The sequence below is a fragment of the Zingiber officinale genome, chromosome 2A, assembly GCF_018446385.1.
Source record: "Zingiber officinale cultivar Zhangliang chromosome 2A, Zo_v1.1, whole genome shotgun sequence".
Taxonomy (NCBI): Eukaryota; Viridiplantae; Streptophyta; class Magnoliopsida; order Zingiberales; family Zingiberaceae; genus Zingiber; species Zingiber officinale.
Genome location: NC_055988.1, coordinates 161,514,644 through 161,533,657, shown reverse-complemented (window position 1 = coordinate 161,533,657; position 19,014 = coordinate 161,514,644). Strand labels below are relative to the sequence as shown.

Here is a 19,014-nt window from a genome sequence, read left to right as displayed (position 1 = left end):
ATTGTTAATAATGGTAAGCATGATAACATTAGAAATCGATACACATGCTTAGGTGCCAAACATGTGAGCCTAGATAAGGATAACACTAGGAAAGCCAACTCTAGAATTAACCCATCTAAGGCTAAGGAAAACCTAGGTAGGAATCCCAAATCAACTAGACACATGCCTAGGAATGCCTCAAAGAAAAATGACAAATCAAGTCTTGAGGTATTAAAGAAGGAAAATCAAGTCTTGAGGTCAAGACTTGACATGTTAGAAAAGACCCTTAAAAATTTGGAAAAGTCAAATATAGGGTCTAAGGGGCAAAAACCAAAGCCCAAGGACATGAAAGGTTTGGGTCACAAACCTAAGTCCCAAGTGGTCAAGCCCACTTATCACAATGTTCCATTAGATTATGGAACAAAATCTAGGGCAAGAAAGACCATCACCAAGGTCACAAGGGGAGTCACCCCTAGAGTTGATCTTGATGAGTCCAAAATGACCAAGGCTTCAAAGCCTAGGAGGGTCATTAGAAGGGTTGCTAGGGAAGTCATCCCTAGTGAATACTTAGTGAACCCAATGAGCTCCAATAGGTATTGGGTTCCTAGGAGCGTGATTCCATCACACTAGATGGTTTAGGGTGTGCCAACCTTACTTGAATAGGTAGTTAACCTAATCATGGCAAAAGGTGGCACCTTAGGAATTTTCAAGGTCTAATCAAGCCTTGAAAATGAAAGTGAAAATTATTCCTAAGATAATTAGGATGTGCCAACCACATTTGAGGAATTTTTCTAGAGTCAATCTAGTTGGCACATAGTGATCTAAAAGTCTTGAGGATATTGTTTTAGGTCTATTACATTTAGGAATATAGAATTTATGGCAAAATGATCAAAACTATCAAAAATGGCAATTAAGGCTAGAATTAGGTATCTTCTATACCTTTATATGTTATTTGCCATATATTGTTTGCCATATGCCATGTCATGACATCATATTTAATTTAGTATCATTTGAAATGTCATGATAATGCTTAGGTTATTTATATGTCATGCTTTAGTTAGAGTTTCACACTTTATGCCATGACATCATGACATTGGCACATGTTCCATTTATGATACTATTTTATGCCATGTCATCATCTCATGCATTTATAATCAATGAAATTGATTTAAGGACTAAAACACAATTTGATATGGAGATCAAATTGTTATTTAGAAAATGCATGAGAACCTAGTTAAGATAACCTAAATCCATATCTCACATCAAAATTGACTTGGATGTGTTTGATACACCTTAGATGTGTGTGAGATATTAGGATGATGAGTTAGGATCAAGGTGCATAGTTCTTGTACCTAGATGAGCCTAATTCTAAATTAAGGATCATTGGGAAAGCTTGTGTACAAGTCATGTACATTTAGCCCTAAGATTATGGTCCTAAATTAAAGGGTTTAAAATCATTTTAAAATTGATTTGAAAAACCTTGATGAAGCTTTTCTAGTGATAGCATTCATCATTGAGCAAGTTGATACAAAGTTTTGAAACTTTGAGCTATTTCAAAACTTTTCGAACTTTGTATCAAGATTTGAAAATGGAAGTTATTTTCATAGAAAACTATTTTTCTTTATAGTATATGTTATGAGGAATGTATCCTCAAAGTTTTACAATTTTTGGAATTTTCTGGAATTTTCTAGGAGTTTCTGAATTTCGGGAGGAAAATCAGAAATTCTGATATCAGACTTGTGGACCGATCAGAGAGGATTCTGATCGGTCCAGGAAAGTGTGGATCGGTCACTAGGACCGATCCAGGAGAGTGTGGATCGGTCTGGTGACCGATCCAGTGAAGGCTGATCGGTCTGGTGACCGATCAGGGCGTGCCAAATTGCTGAAATTCGACTGGTTGTCTGAAATTTCAGCTCGGGAGTTGGTATTTTGAAGGTTTGAAGCTCTCCAAGACATTGTTGGTGCAATGGTCAAGGGGCAGTTGACCTTTAGGGGGAATTTTACCTATTAGTCAAGGGGAGTTGACTTTAGGGGGAGTTTTTACTCCTAAAGACTTGAGTGATATGGGATTATCACTAAGTTAATTGTTGACCTTAGTATCAAGGGGGAAATTAAGGGTTTCAATGAAAGGTATGTGACCTTCATTAGAAAGAAACTCTTGACCTTGATTCACTCTTTTTGATGTGTGTCAAAAAGGGGGAGAGTGTAGGTTTGGGGAGAGTGTTCAAGGAAAAACATTAGAAAACCTAAGTTTGATTATGAGTTTTGTCAAACATCAAAAAGGGGGAGATTGTTGGTGCAACCTTAGGCCAAGGTTGACCTAGTTGACCAGACTCGAGTTGACTTGACTCGAGTTGTGTTTTGATGTTTGACGAGTTATGTTTGACAATGTTTGACGTGAACAGAAAAGTTATATCTTGATGTTTTACAAGGATACAAGCTTGGGAGATTCTGGGTGCAACCCGTGGTCAAGGTTGACCTGGTTGACCCGAGGTGAGTTGACCTTACTCGGAAAAGTCCAAGCAGGGAGCTTGGCATGGGAAAAGTTCAAGCAGGGAGTTTGGCATGGTGAAAAGTCCAAGCAGGGAGTTTGGCATGGTGAAAAGTCCAAGCAGGGAGCTTGGCACGGGAAAAGTCCAAGTATGGAGACTTGGCACGGAGAAGTCCAAGTATGGAAGCTTGGCACATGGGAAGTCGGAGAGGGCTCGGTAGCTCATTCTCCGGACTGTGGTCAGAGAGGGCTCGGTAGCTCGTTCTCTGGACCGGATGTGGAAAGTCCTGGTGAGTGAAGCCAGGCAGACGGATAAGTCCTGGTGAGTGAAGCCAGGCAGTGGGAAAGTCCTGGTGAGTGAAGCCAGGCAGTGGGAAAGTCCTGGTGAGTGAAGCCAGGCAGTTGTGAAAACCCTAGTGAGTGAAGCTAGGTGAAAGTCCTGGTGAGTGAAGCCAGGCAGTGGGAAAGTCCTGGTGAGTGAAGCCAGGCAGTGGGAAAGTCCTGGTGAGTGAAGCCAGGCAGTTGGAAAGTCCTGGTGAGTGAAGCCGGGCAGATTGGAAATCCTGGTGAGTGAAGCCAGGTGAAAATCCTAGTGAGTGAAGCTAGGTGAAAGTCCTGGTGAGTGAAGCCGGGCAAGGGAAAATCCAGATGGATCAAGGGTGATCGGATATCTGGTGTTGAGAAGGTCAAGTAGGTCAAGGGAGTGACCGGATACTTGACACGAAGAGAAAAGTCCAAGTGGGTCAAAGGGATTGACCGGACACTTGGTGGGGAGTCTTAGCAGGTCAAGGGAGTGACCGGATGCTAAGCATGATGTACCAAGAGGTCAAGGTTGACCGGATATTGGTTTGGACTTGGTTTGGGCAAAAACCAAGACCTGGATCGATCTGGTGACCGATCCACTGATACTGTGGTTTCCTGATCGGTCTGGAGACCGATCAGAAAGCGATCAGTGTGCCTCTGTGAGCTTACTGATCGGTCTGGGGACCAATCAGCAGGAAGCCTGATCGGTCCCCGGGACCGATCAGGGTACGCACAGAGAGTTGGGCAACTCTCTGTGAAAGCATTCTGATCGGTCTGGGGACCGATCAGCATAGAGCCTGATCGGTCTCCATGACCGATCAGAAGAACCCTGGACCGATCAGGGTGGAGCCTGATCGGTCCAGGACTAGCCGTTGTGACTCAACGGCTAGGTTATTTCGGGCTTCTGTGTTCTGGCCTTTTTTTCTTGCAGGTTCGCAGGTTGGCTCAGGATATCAGAGGTTATAAAAGGAGATCGAGGGCTACTACTTCTTCCTTCTTCTTCCTCCTCTGAACTGAGCTGTTGTTCTTCTGAAAGCTGTGCTCTTGAGCTTTGTTGAGCTCCGAAGCTTCGTGTGAGCTTCTTCGACTGAGTTGCTTGTTGGCATTCGTCTGTGAAGTTGGTGCTTCATCCGGGACTTCAGTCGACGAGAAGGCAAGCGAGTATTTGTACATTCATTGTGTATTTTGTTCTTGCTCTTCTTTGTATTTCCATATTGCTGTTGCAAGCTATTGTGGCGAGGTTTCTCCACCCACAAGGAGTATTTATTAGCCGGTTCTCCGGGGACTCATCCACCGACGGATTGATAGGACTCGTCCACCTTACGGACACGCCGAGGAGTAGGAGTATCACCTCCGAACCTCGTTACATCCATCGAGTTTGAGGTTTGTCTTCTTCCTTTTCGTTTCTACGGTTTCATTTCCGCTGCGCTAACCCTAATCGTAGGAAGAAACGCGAAGAATTTGGGGCGACTATTCACACCCCCCCTCTCTAGCCGAGTACGACGATCCTAACAACGTAGACTTCTTCCTTAATAAGGCCATTTAGAAAAGAGGATTTAACATCTATTTGGTATAATTTGAATCCTTTAAATGCAGCATAAGCCAGCAACATTCTAATTGATTCAAGTCTAGCTACTGGGGCATAAATCTCGTTATAATCTAGTTCTTCGACTTGACTGAACCCTTTTGCTACTAGACGAGCTTTATTTCGTAGAATTTCACCTTGATCATCTATTTTATTCCTAAATACCCATTTGGGGTCTATAATTGTTTTTCCTTTTGGTGGAGGTACTAAATCCCAAACTTGGTTCCTTTCAAATTGATTTAACTCCTCTTGCATTGCAATTATCCAGTCAGGGTCTACTAACGCATCACTTATGATTTTGGGTTCAATTTTAGATATTAATGCTATTTGACTTAGATTTCTAAAGGCAGATCTTGTTTAAACCCTTAATTCAGGATTTCCTATGATTTGATTAACTGGATGATTAGGATTAGATTTTAATATTCTTTGAATAGAAATTTCAGGTTGTTTGTTTTTTGTTAATTCATCTTCTTCTTCTTGATTAACTGGATGACTAGAGTTTGGACCATGTTCATTGATTGAAATATGATCATTTTCATTAAAGGTTACATTGGTGGTTTCCTCAATTTTCAAAATAGATTTATTGTAAACTCTATAGGCTCTACTTGTAGATGAGTACCCAAGAAAAATTTCTTGGTTAGTTTTTGAAGTAAATTTACCTAAGTGATCTTTAAGATTCAAGATGTGAACATTACAACAAAAAACTTTGAAATATTGTATGTTAGGAATTTTATTAAAGTAAATTTCATAAGATGTTTTATTTTGGTCTTTGTTAATTATAATTCGATTTTGAACATAACAAGCTATATTAACAACTTCAGCCCAAAAATATTTTGGTATATTATATTCATTTAACATTATGCGAGCAGCTTCTTGTAAGGTTCTATTCTTACGTTCTACTAAGTCATTTTATTGTGGAGTTTTAGGGCATGAAAACTCATGGTGATATCCATTCTCTAAACAAAAAGTATTAAAGTTTTGATTTTTGAATTCACCTCCATTATCACTTCTTATTTTCTTAATTTTAATTTCTTTTTCATTTTCTACTTGTTTACAGAAATATTTAAATGTTTCAAAAGTGTCGCTTTTATTTGATAAGAATTTTACCAAGGTAAATTTAGAGTAGTCATCAATGATTACTAAGCAATAAAGATTTCCATTTAAAGATTTTATTCCATAAGAATCAAATAAATCTAAATGTATTAGTTTAAGTATTCTATTTGTTCTATTTTGATTTGTAGGTTTATGAGTTGATTTAATTTGTTTTCCTTATCGACAAGAATTACAAAATTTATTTATAGGATTTCCTAGTTTTGGCAAACCTTTTACTAAACTATTTTTGCTTAAGTGTAATAAATTTCTAAGGTGGATATGAGCCAATCTCCTATGCCATAACCAAGTTTCATCATTATTAGTTAGAAAACATTTGGATATTATTTTAGGTAGATGAATAGAGTATATATTTTTATCTCTAAAGCCTTTAAGTAATATATTAGTTGAGTCATTGTAACTTATTAAGCATTCAGAAGATATAAATTTAACCTTAAATCCTAAATCACAGAGTTGACTTATACTAAGCAAATTGTAATTAAAATGTTCAACAAGTAAAACCTTTTTAATTGAAATATTTGACTGTAATTGAATTTCACCTGTACCGATTACCTTTAGCTTGCCATAGTTTCCAAAGGCAACTGACCCAAAGCTTTTGAATTCAATATTGGTAAATTTGTGTTGATTCCTAGTCATGTGTCTAGAGCAGTCGCTGCCCAAAATCCATTTATCCAGAGCTTTGGATGCCTACACAATGTAGGATTAAACCAAAGTTTGGTTAAAGGATGAAATTGAGTGGGTTAGTTGTTTATAAAGTTGGTTGAAGTGTATTTATGATTTTAGATTAAATAATTTTAAAGATAATTAAGTTTAAAATGATTTTTATTAAGTTTAAAATGATTTTTATGAAGTTTAAAATAATTTTTATTAGGTTTAAAATAATTTTAATTAGGTTTTTAGTTAAGTTTAAAATATTTAAAATAATTTTTTTAATTAAGTTTAAAATAATTTTAATTAAGTTTTAAAATAAGTTTAATTAAGTTTTTAATTAAGTTTAAAATAATTTTTAATAAGTTTAAAATAATTTTTTAATAAATAAAAATAATTTTTAAAATAATGAGTTTAAAATAATTTTTATATTAAGTTTAAAATAATTTTAATTAAGTTTTAAAATAAGTTTAATTAAGTTTTTAATTAAGTTTAAAATAATTTTAATAAGTTTACAATAATTTTTAATATTTTTTAAAATAAGTTTAAAATAATTTTTTTAAAAAAATAATTTTTAATAAGTTTCAAATAATTTTAAGTTTAAAATATTTTTTTAATAATAATTTTTTATAAGTTTAAAATAATTTTTTTAATAATTTTTAAAATATTTTTTAATAAGTTTAAAATAATAATTTTAAAATATTTTTTAATAAGTTTAAAATAATTTAATAAGTTTAAAATAAATTTTTAAAATAATTTTTAATAAGTTTAAAATAATTTTTAATAAGTTTAAAATAATATTTTTTTAATAATTTTAAAATAATTTTTAATAAGTTTAGAATAATTTTTAATAAGTTTAAAATAATTTTTTAATAATTTGTAATAAGTTTAAAATATTTTTTTAATAATTTTAAAATAATTTTTAATAAGTTTAAAATAATAAGTTTAAAATAATTTTTAATAAGTTTAAAATAATTTTTTAATAATTTTAAAATAAGTTTAAAATAATTTTTAATAAGTTTAAAATAATTTTTTTTATAATTTTAAAATAATTTTTAAAAAGTTTTAAAATAATTTTTAATAAGTTTTAAAATAATTTTTAATAAGTTTAAAATAATTTTTTATAAGTTTCAAAATAATTTTTAATAAGTTTTTAAAATAATTTTTAATAAGTTTAAAATAATTTTTAATAAGTTTAAAATAATTTTTTTAATAATTTTAAAATAATTTTTAATAAGTTTAAAATAATTTTTAATAAGTTTAAAATAATTTTTAATTTTTAAAATAATTTCTTTTAATAATTTTAAAATAATTTTTAATAAGTTTAAAATAATAAGTTTAAAATAATTTTTAATAAGTTTAAAATAATTTTTTAATAATTTTAAAATAATTTTTAATAAGTTTAAAATAATTTTTAATAAGTTTAAAATAATTTTTTTAATAATTTTAAAATAATTTTTAATAAGTTTAAAATAATTTTTAATAAGTTTAAAATAATTTTTAATAAGTTTAAAATAATTTTTTTTAATAATTTTAAAATAGTTTTTAATAAGTTTTTAATTAAGTTTTTAGAATTTTAAAATAGTTTTAAGTAATTTTAATTAAGTTTTTAGAATTTTAAAATAGTTTTAAGTAATTTTAATTAAGTTTTAAATAAGTTTTAATTTGAATTAATTAAGTTCGAATTAGATTTGAATTAGATTTCAAATAATTTTGAATTTATTGAAAGAGGTTATTGAACCCATGTCAGATTCAAACTTAGCTTTGGGTTAATCAAGCAGGCATTCTAAGGATAAGCTTTCAGTTCAGTGGCGAGGCATACGGCCTACTTGAATATCATTAGACCACTTGCTGAAGGCTTTCCAAACTGTTCCCGCTCAAAAAACTTAATACTAAATTTTGGTCTAACTAGCCCATGTTTGACTGGGATAGCTTCGGTCAGATCCACTAAGTCTAGTGCACCAGGTAGAATTCCATATTCAGCCTAGACATGCCTTCGACAAAGTTTCCTTGATATACTATCATCCCAATCCATTTCGGTGCTATGTTGTAGGATTTGGTAAACTTTTTTCATCTAACCTTTCTAAGAAAATAATCCTAAGCCTAAGTATTGAGTTTGGTTTAATCAAGTTGGTTGGATTGTTTTTCTATTTGCCCTCCCCCCCCTGAGTCATAGCTTAGATAAGATTTATCTAAGTAATGGATTTGACTCTTAGGGACCAAGTAGTGGTATGGTTCAATTTGTTTGGTTAAAAATTTTGTTTGAACCCATGCTTGGACTTGACTTCTAGTATTTTGACTGATTAAGGATAAGTATGCATGGTTCGTTTGTTTGTTTGGATTTGTAACCAAGTCCAGATTTGTTGTACATGGCTCGTTGCGATCCAAGTACCATATTTAGACACTTGGATCCCATTTCGAACTTTCCCAACGTTTTTTTGAGTCGCTCGACTTGACCTTTCAAATCGGAATTTTTCTTCCTCAAGTTTTTCAACTAGAGTTGAAGTTCCGAGTTGAACTCGGTTAGTCGAGTCACTCAAGTTAACTTGTTACTTAAGGTGGTCTATTTCCTTAAGTAACAAGTTATTTTGTTTTTCAGATTTCGACAATTTTTTAAACAAACATTTAACTACTTTAAGCAAGTTATATTTTGAATAAATTGTTACCATATTTGGATCTTCCGATTCGGGGCTTCTATCGAACTCGATGTCGATCTGGATTCATACTCTTTGTCAGACTCAGTCCCGGAATTTTCGTTTCTTGCCATAAATGCAAGGTGACTCGAGTGCTTCGTTTGCTCCCCATCGTATTCGTCGGAAGAAGTTTCGTCCCATGTCGCTTGAAGAGCCTTCTTTCGTCTTGTTGATTTGGGTCCTTCTTCTTTCCGATTTGGACATTCATTTTTGAAATGCCCCTTCTTGTTGCATCCATAACAAATCATTTCTGATTTGTTTTGGATCTGGTTTGGTTGAGTCTTTTTGGTGCTTCTTCTAAACTTTCTTTTAGTCAACAACCTTCGGACCATGTTGACTAATTCTTCTTCGTTTGTTGGGTCTGAGTCTGGTTCGCTTTCTGACTCGATCTTCTTTTTAGATTTTGTTTCCTTGCTTGATCCTGCATACAAAGCTACACCTTTCTTGACATGACTTGTGTTAGACTGTTCATGTAATTCTAATTCACAAAATAACTCATCTAGCTTAAGAACTAAAAGATCCTTGGAAACTTTGTACGCATCTACAATTGATGCCCACAAAGCATTCCTCGGGAAAGCGTTCAGAGCATACCTTATTGTGTCGTGATTTTCAAGACTATGCCCGATCAGGTGAAGACCGTTGAGGATGTCCTTCAGTCGAGCGTGAAGTTGCGAGGTCGTCTCTCCAGGAAACATTTTTATATTTAACAAATTGTTTAAAAGTAAATCTCGTTTGTTTACCTTCGAATCGTCCGTTCCTTCGTGTAGTTTGACTATCGAGTCCCACAATTCTTTGGCGTTGTCGTAGGGACCAACTCTATTCAACTCCTCCATCGTGAGCCCGCACTGAATGGTATTGATTGCTTTGTAGTTCAGTTGTGCCTTCTTGATCATCTGAGGAGTCCATTCTTCTGGTTCTATGGTTATTCCGTCCTTCATTGGGGGAGTATAGCCTTTCAAAACTGTGAACCAAAGCTCAATGTCGGACTTTAAGTAGCACTCCATCCTATTCTTCCAGTAACTGAAATTCTCTCCTTTGAATAGTGGAGGTCGGACCGTACTATAGCTTTCTTGATATGAGTTCAACATCCTTGCAAGAAAAAGTTAAAGAACAAAATATTTCCAAGACTTTCATCTTGGGATTAGTAGTGCTTGAAGACAAAATATTCTAAAAGGAAAAGAAAGAGTTTTAAAAAAAAATGCTTTGAAAATCGGTTAAGAAATTTCAGAGCTAACCTCGCTCTGATACCAATTGATAGATCGTTTGGAGCAATAAAGGGGGGGTGCATATCGCATTTTTTTTAAAACTATTCTTTTCTTTCAAATCAAAGTCGTGCAGCGGAAATAAAAAAGAGACAAAGTATTTTACTTCATTCGGAGTCTAGTTCGACTCCTACTCGAAGGCCCGCAGTCCTTGACTGCACCGATGGGCAAAACACTAAAACCCTTCTTTCCGAAGTCCTCGGAAAGAAGCGAATCGTACAGATACAAGAATGTTAAGATAGTAACACACCTACCATCTTATGTAAATTAAGTGCAATATAAAATAAATATACAGACAATAAGATTAGAAAGACGAAGCTTGGTCGGCACGAATGAAGTTGCTTGCTGAAATCTTAGGCGTGAGCAGCTTGTAGAAGAGCACCAGAATTGATTTGAAAGTTGTATATCGCCTCTGACTTCGAGCCTCAATTTATAAGAGTACTGGAGGTTCGGTTGACCGATCCCTCTTTTCGGTCGACCAAACCAGCTCCATTCCTTCCTCGCTGAAGACTGCAGCTGGCTCGATCTATCGCAGTAAATGCTCATGAATGGTTCGGTCGACCGAACCCATTTTTCAATCGACTGAACAGTCTATTTCCCTGTTCATCGAAATCTGTCGAGATCCTCATTAATGCTGCAGTTAATTTTGATTGGATCAGTCGACCGGCCATCCGGTTCAGTCGACCGATCAACCTTTTTCCTTTTCTACTAATCGATGTTTGTTAACTTAGTCTTGTGCTGAGTCACCAGGGATCGGTCGACCGATCTTACTGTTCGATCGATCGATCAAGCTTTGATCAGACTTTGACTTTGATCTGGTCTGAGCTGTTTGCTTTCTGATTTGGTCTGTTATGCTTTGTTCGGTCGACTGAACCGCTGGTTCGATCGACCGATCCAGTCTGACCTGCAGCACAGTGTTAGAACAAAAACTTCCTGCAACATAGATATTAGCCCACAACATAATAATGAATGAGTAATAAAAGAACAGTAGAACTGTTCTTGATCTCAACTTGGAAACCTTCCCGATTTCTTCAGTTGGATCAACGACCTAGGGTTGTTCCCTTCTGGAACTCGACCTCACAGTCGCTCCTCCAGTTTGTTTACCTCAACCCACCTGCCAAACTTTGATCCTCCAGATCTAGTTTGGAATTTTCACTTAGCTCTGATCGGCTCGCTAGGACTTTTCCCTTGATCTTAGGTCCTCCAGACCTCTCGATCATACTGCCAAGCTTCAGGTCCTCTCGACCTCCTTGGACTTGCACCTGGGTTCCACGATCTGCTAAGATTTCTCCTACCTAGCCTCCAACTAGGTCTTTCTTGGTTGAGTAAACATCCTGCACACTCAGTTAACTTGTTAGATCATAACAAGACTTAACTGAACCTTTGACAACATCAAAACTCAGATTTGATTCTGGTGCAACTTGCACCAACAGTAGGTTCCTTCTCCAGGAGAGATCAACTTTCGGTAGCCAGGCGACTATGAATCAACGACGACAACTCTCATCTAACGGAACAATAGTTGGCAGGGGAGGCACTATGTGGCCCGGGGCTCTCTTCTCGTGGCCGGAGAGGAGCATCCGAGATGAGAATGATTGTGATGGTGTGGAGGTAGCGGTGCTAGGACATGACACAACAAGGAGGGCTTGTGAGCAGTTGGTGCATGAGCTACTTCTGGTCGGGACCATTGTCTAGGGAGGAAAACCGGCTAGGGAGATCAAAGAGGGGCGACAACAGTGGAGATTGATAGCATCTTCTTCGCAGTGATCAAGAGCAAGGGAGAGAGCTCGATGTCGATAAGGAGAGGCGAATGTTAGGGCACGAAGCTCGGGTGCTTGGCTTCTAACAAGCTCCGAGAGTTTGTGACTAGGAGAGGGAAAGACAATAACTGGATCGGAGCTCCCGGGTGGTCGGTGTTGGTGATCGGAAGATGAGTCGGTAGCGATCGCATGAGAAGGAGGAAGAGAGTGAGTGACATGGGTGAAATCGGGGAATAGGGGAAATGAGAGAAGAAATAAAAACTTAACTTTATATATATTAGGCTTAGGTTAATTGATTACAACTTAAGTTAATTGAAATCAATAACTCTCAAATCCTAATTGATATTTCAAATAGTTTTTTCTAAGTCTAATATATTTATTCTTTTAAAATTTGTTATAATATTTTTAAATCTAATAAAATTATTTTTAAATAATAATTTTTTATTTAATTAATAATTATTATCGTACCTTATGTATAATGTTATAATCATAGCTGGGCAGTTATTTAAAAATGAGTCAAATACTAAACAGGCCGCAAGTGTCGCTATCTACTGTTGAAATAAAAAATTTATTATTCAAATCTTATTAAATACTCTTGGAACTTTTACATGTTTATCTAATTATTCAAAAGGATCGACGAACATTGGAAACGAGACCATCTTGTGAGTTCGAAACCCTTTACGAGTGCTTGTCGTCCTCATCTGCATCCATTATATTAAATTAAATATCGAGCAGAGCATAATCAAAAGAATCAACAAATTAAAGGCAGCACAAAACAAAAACAATCTCAATATGCACCGAAGAGAAGAGAAGAGAAGGACCAGTCCTCTCCGACGACAAATCACGGCATGTCTCGCCGGCCTTCCGGCGACCTCTCTACGTTACGTCGCTCACAAACTTTCCTGATCATTTCCCTCGATATATAAATCAACCTCACGATCGACGCAGCTCAATTCTCCCAGTGCAATGCAAGTTCAATCGTCCCCTGACTGGATAGATCGGTCCATTGAATCAAGACCGGAGGCAGGCAGCGGTGGTCGAACTGTGGAGCTAGCCACACATCACATCGCGTCTGTTTGATTGATTTGATTTGATTTGACAGGAAAAAAGAAAGCAGCTCTAGCCATCTTAAATGGCTTGCTAGCTGTTCCTGTTCTTCTCCGATCTTTCCTCCACTTCTTCCGATCCTCTCTGGCTAATTACAATTAATTTTTTTTTTGTTCTTCCCGTTGTACGATCATTATTCTTGATTATCTTTTCCATTTATTTTCCTTTTTTTTCTTGATTTTCTTCCTTCGTTCGTTGCTATAAGCCTACGAGGAAGGCAACGGCAGAGATGGAGGAATTGTACGGCGGCAGCAGCACAGGGAGCCGGAGGCCGTTCCTTTACCTTCCCACGTTCACTGCTCCGCCGCCTCAAGGCTACCACTACTACACCTGCACCTCCTCCTCCGCTTCCTCCTCCTCTCCTCAGTCCCACCTCCAAGCCCCGCCGCCGCCGCCACCGCCGCATGGGCCGTCTCCAATCTCCCACGGCGGCACGGAGGAGATCAAGGCGAGGATCATGTCGCACCCCAAGTACTCCGACCTCCTCGCAGCTTTCACGGACTGCCAAAAGGTGTTATATACACACTCAATTAATCGACTCCGGATCCGTTATCCAAATCTCTGATCGTCCAGCTCCCATCTTTCAAGGTCGGCGCGCCGCCGGAGGTGGTGGCAAGGCTGTCGGCCATGCTTCATCAGCTCGCTCTGGACCACCCCGCCGCCGGCCACAACCGCCACGCTTCCCCCGACCCGGAGCTGGACCAGTTCATGGTACCTCGGCAGCTGGATCACACAATTAAACACTCTCAAAGTACTCGAAACTGATCCAAATCTACAACAGGACTTGTACTGCCACGCGCTCACCCAATACCGGCAAGAGCTCACCAGGCCATTGCAGGAGGCCAAGGACTTCCTCCACGAGATCGAGTCCCAGTTCAACGATCTGCTCACCAATGCTTCCACACGACTCCTCCTCTCCGGTACGCTCCCCCTCATCATGCATTTTCGCCATTAAAATCCTCCATGAGCTTCACTTTCAAGATCTACAGACAACTTTTTTCTTGACTTAGGGTTCAACTACGGTACTCACTACCACCAATTTACCTTTCTAGACGACCATGGAACTTATAAAGTTACATGAGAGCAGGGAGATCAATTAAATGAGCAGTAGAACATTTGTTTAATGAGTGGAAAAGAACACGTTGGCCCAGCTGCAATGATCTTTTTAGGGTTCTTACTTAACGATCACTACTACTACTACTACTCTCCTTCTCTTCTGCGATCTACTAGCTCTTATACATCCACGAGATAAAGATACTACATAGGATGCTATTCTTATCATTCCTTCTGTGGCAGAGAACAGTTGCAGCTGCCACATAAAATATGTAGTACAGGTCTGTCAGGAAGTAGGGTCATGGACAAGGAACTGTGTTGGAAATTTATTTCAAGTGCTCTCCCACAACATGATCACACACGTGTAAGAAGCATATGGGGAAATGGATGTTGTTTATATGGCCAAATGGGCATGGTTTGACCACAGGAATTGTTTCTTCAGTGATTTTAAGGTGTAGATAATTTTCTTAATTAATTCAATGTCTGACAGTACTTGATGATATTGTGTGAAAATAAGCACCAGCAGTCGTCCATCATTAACTAAGATTTTTTTTGGCTATAGTTCTTTGTAGTTTTTTTTGGCACAAACACCTATTACCATCCCTTTCATCCTTGTGCATGATATTTTTCTACATAAATTATATCGGTAGCAAAATTAGATGACAATAATATCTAATAATCCCAATAAATAGTTAAATAATTTAATATATAATACTAGCTAAATGTTCTACAAAAGAAAAAACACATTTTATAACCATATGTTTGCAAACAAATAGCAATTTGAAACCCTAAACAAATTGATTGCACCATCTCATTCCTTTCCCACATATGGTTATAAAATGTGTTTTTTCTTTTGTAGAACATTTAGCTAGTATTATATATTAAATTATTTAACTATTTATTGGGACTATTAGATATTATTGCCATCTAATTTTGCTACCGATATAATTTATGTAGAAAAATATCATGCACAAGGATGAAAGGGATGGTAATAGGTGTTTGTGCCTTGTGCTGTGTTAATATATATGCATATGAAATTAGCTTCATTCCTGAAGTGAATAAACTTCTTGTGAATCAGTTGTGGCTTTGTACATGATGCGACAAATAGTGGGTGACCCCAAGGATAATGTGGGGTAGTGGTCAAGGTGATGTGGCAATCAAAAGTTAAAAGGAGGTGATAGTCAAGGTTGAGGTGTACGTGTCCAAACAGATCTTTTTTTCAGGACTTGGTTCCCTTCACTTTTTCTGAGCATGGTTCTCAGTTTACTCCCAGTCGTCCCCAACGTTGGTCGGATCCCAGGGTTTGGGATCCTAGGGCTCCGTCCATCACTTCTCCTCGGCATGACTCCCAGTTTATTCCCGGCCCAGTGACGGTCGAACCCTCCTCCCATCATTTATTCTGAGCATGGCTCCCAGTCTACTCTCGGCCATCCCAGCGCTAATCGGACCCTAGGGCTTCGCCCATCACTTCTCCTGGGCATGATTCCAAGTCTACTCTCAACCAACCCCAGTGCTGGTCGGACCCCAGAGCTCCACTCATCACTTTTCCTAGGCACGACTCTCAGTCTATTCCCTGTCGATCCTAGCATCAATCGAACCCCAGGGCTTCGGCCATCACTTCTCCTGGGCACGACTCCCAGTCTACTATCGGTCAGTTCCAGCGCTGGTTGGATCCCAGGGCTCCGCCAATCACTAATCCTGGGTATGACTCCCAGTCTAGCGCCGATCGAATCACAGGGCTCCGTCCAACACTTCTCTTGGGCATGACTCTCAATCTACTCCTGGTCCGCTCCAGGGTTTCGTTCATCACTTCTTATGGACACAACTCTCAGTCTACTCCTAGTTGACCTAAGCGTCGGTCGGACTCCTGAGGTATCACATCACTTTTCATTGGCACAGTTCTGATCTACTCTCGGTCAGCCCAGTGTTGGTCGGGCTATCGCTAGGGGACAATATTTTCAGGGAATCATAACCACTTATCATAGAATAATGACTATTCGTCAAGGAATATTCCGACCACATGCAAGCCACAAAATCTTCTTCTACCTAATGGAGGTTCGTCGTACATCCTTCATCATTTGACATACTCTGACACCAGACATTATCCGATGTCTCTTTATCATGGAGGTTACAAGGTTGTATAAAAAAGGGTTCTCTCCGTTGGCCAAGTATCCGATGTCTCATTATCATGGAGGTTACAAGGTTGTATAAAAAAGGGTTCTCTCCGTTGGCCAGGTACGCGCATACATCCATCTACTATAGTTTTACTTTTCTTGTACTTTTTTCTCGGCTTCTTTTTCTGACTTGAGCATTGGTAAACTTGTGTCAGGGACTTCGTTCCTGGTTTTCGCGCTAATGACTCTGTGTGATCTCTTTATGGTGTGTGTAGGCTTGTGGGTATCGTTTTCGATTGTATTTCCCTGCCCTTCGTGAAGATCCAAGATCGACAACGCATCTTCGAGTTCTAGCTCCCGACACTCCCTCCGTCAACATTCCTACTCTTGTCACTGGTCTCTCCATTTGACTCAGCTTCTGGACGAGATCAGTACATAAAGATGTTTTGCTTTATTATCTCTTTCTTTTGATGCCAAGTTAACTTTTGATGTTTTGAGACAACAAGAAAGAGAAAGAGAGAGAAATGGGATCTAGGGGAGCAAAAGGAGGAAAGGGTAAAAGGATAGAAATATCCGAAAGCAGGGTGGCAGATGGATGAGTGGTAGGAATTAGGTGTTGGTGCAACCTTAGGTCAAGATTGACCTGGTTGACCCGACTCGAGTTGACCTGACTCGAGTTGTATTTTGATGTTTGACGAGAATAGAAAAGTTGTATCTTGATGTTTGACAAGAATACAAACTTGGGAGATTGTGGGTGCAACCTTCGGTCAAGGTTGACCTGGTTGACCCGACTTGAGTTGACTTGATTCGGTAAAGTCCAAGTATGGAGACTTGGCACGGGAAAAGTCCAAGTATGGAGACTTGGCACGGAAAAGTCCAAGCAGGGAGCTTGGCACGGGAAAAGTCCAAGTATGAAGACTTGGCACGGAAAAGTCCAAGCAGGGAGCTTGGCACGGGAAAAGTCCAAGTATGAAGACTTGGCACGGAAAAGTCCAAGCAGGGAGTTTGGCACGGGAGAAGTCCAAGTATGGAGACTTGGCATGGGAAGTCGGAGAGGGCTCGGCAGCTCGTTCTCCGGACTAGGTCAGAGAGGGCTCGGGAGCTCGTTTTGGACCGACGAAGTCGGAGAGGGCTCGGCACTGCCTCCTGACTAGGCCTGAGAGGGCTCGGAGCCTGCCTCGACTGCAAAGCCCGGAGAGGGCTCGCACTGCCTCCTGACTAGGTCGAGAGGGCCCTGGAGCCTGCTCGGACCGCAAAGTCGGAGAGGGCTCGGCACTGCCTCCTGACCAGGTCGGAGAGGGCCTGGAGCCTGCCTCCTGACTGCATTAAGCCGGAGAGGGCTCGCACTGCCTCCTGACTAGGCCGAGAGGGCCCTGGAGCCTGCCTCTGGACCGCATGAGCTGGAGAGAGCTCGGTAGCTTGTTCTCCTGACCAGGCCGAGAGGGCTTGTAGCTCGCTCTGGACCGGATGAAGCCTGAGAGGGCCTCGTAGCTCGTTCTCCTGACCAGGCCGAGAGGGCCTGTAGCTCGCTCCGACCGGACGTGGAAGTCGAGAGGGCTCTGAGCTGCCTCCTGACCAGGTCGTGAGGCCTCGAGCTGCCTCCGGACCGGACATGGGAGTCGGAGAGGGCTCGGTAGCTCGTTCTCCGGACTAGGTCAGAGAGGGCTCGGTAGCTCGTTCTCTAGACCGGACATGGAAGTCGGAGAGGGCTCGGTAGCTCGTTCTCAAGACCAGGAAGGCCTTAGGATTTAGGGATGAGAAGCTCTAAATCCACATGGGCATTGGATTGGTCAGCAGATTGATCCAGTGATACTCAGGTTTATCTGATCGGTCTGGTGACCGATCAGTAACCAAACAGAGGTCACTGTGAGTTATCTGATCGGTCTGTAGACCGATCAGGAAGCCTACTGATCAGGAAGCGATCAGAAACGAGAACAAGTATGGGGATCGGTCTGGGGACCGATCAGCCTAGGGCCTGATCGGTTCACAGACCGATCAGATGGCTCCCAGACCGATCAGGGTGGAGCCTGATCGGTCCAGGCCTAGCCGTTGCGACACAACGGCTAGATTTCTGTGTTGCTCTTTGTCTTCTTCACATGTGCAGGATATATATCGAGGTCGAGGGCCTCTATAGTAACAGTTCTTGCTTCTTCTTGTTCCTCACTCTTGCGATCTGAGCTTTGCTGAGCTCTGTGTTTCTGAAGCTTCGTGTGAGCTTCCCTCGACTGGTTTGCTGATCAGTTGCTGCTGGCATCGTGAAGTTGTTGCTTCATCGAACTCCAGTCGACAAGAAGGCAAGCAAAGTGTTGTTACATTCATATTCTTCTTGTTTTCTTGCTCTATCTTGTACTTCTTTATTGCTGTTGCAAAAGAGTTTGTGGTGAGGTTTCTCCACCCAGAAGGAGTTGTTGTTAGCCGATTTTCCGGGGTCTCATCCACCGACGGATTGATAGGCTTCGTCCACCTTACGGACACGCCGAGGAGTAGGAGTATCATCTCCGAACCTCGTTACATCATCGTGTTTGAGGTTTGATCTTCTCCACTTTCGTTTCTACATTGTATTTCCGCTGCGCTAACCTAAATTGTAGGAAGAAACGATAATTTACGGTCGGCTATTCTCACCCCCCCTCTCTAGCCGCTATCCGACGGTCCTAACATTAGGGTGGCAGATGGGTGAGTGGTAGGAACTATTGTGGACAAGAGGAATTGGAGAGATGAAAAGAAATGCATGGAGTGAAGAGAATTAAATAAATTTTTACTATGATTAATCTAATTAAATAATATGATTGAACAAACTATCATATATATATATATACAAAGTTCAGTTTTAAACTAGCTAAAATAAATCTAAATCAAATTTGGAGAACTTTATCTTAATTATCATGTCTATTTTATTGGTGCAATAATGTCAT

General features: G+C 39.3%; 1 protein-coding gene across 3 annotated transcripts in view; it reads left to right on the top strand.

Annotated features, from left to right (window-relative positions):
* The first annotated feature begins 12,906 nt into the window (after positions 1-12,906).
* The window catches only part of LOC122042950 (homeobox protein rough sheath 1-like), a 43,181-nt gene continuing 37,073 nt past the window's right edge, over positions 12,907-19,014 (top strand). The window contains exons 1-3 of one of the 3 annotated variants that reach the window (XM_042603361.1): positions 12,907-13,446; positions 13,524-13,646; positions 13,717-13,855. In XM_042603361.1, coding sequence (XP_042459295.1) covers positions 13,165-13,446; positions 13,524-13,646; positions 13,717-13,855 — 544 coding nt within the window. In that variant the 5' untranslated portion in view covers positions 12,907-13,164. The remainder of the gene's footprint in view (positions 13,447-13,523; positions 13,647-13,716; positions 13,856-19,014) is intronic. The other 2 variants (XM_042603360.1, XM_042603359.1) reach the window with 2 other exon arrangements.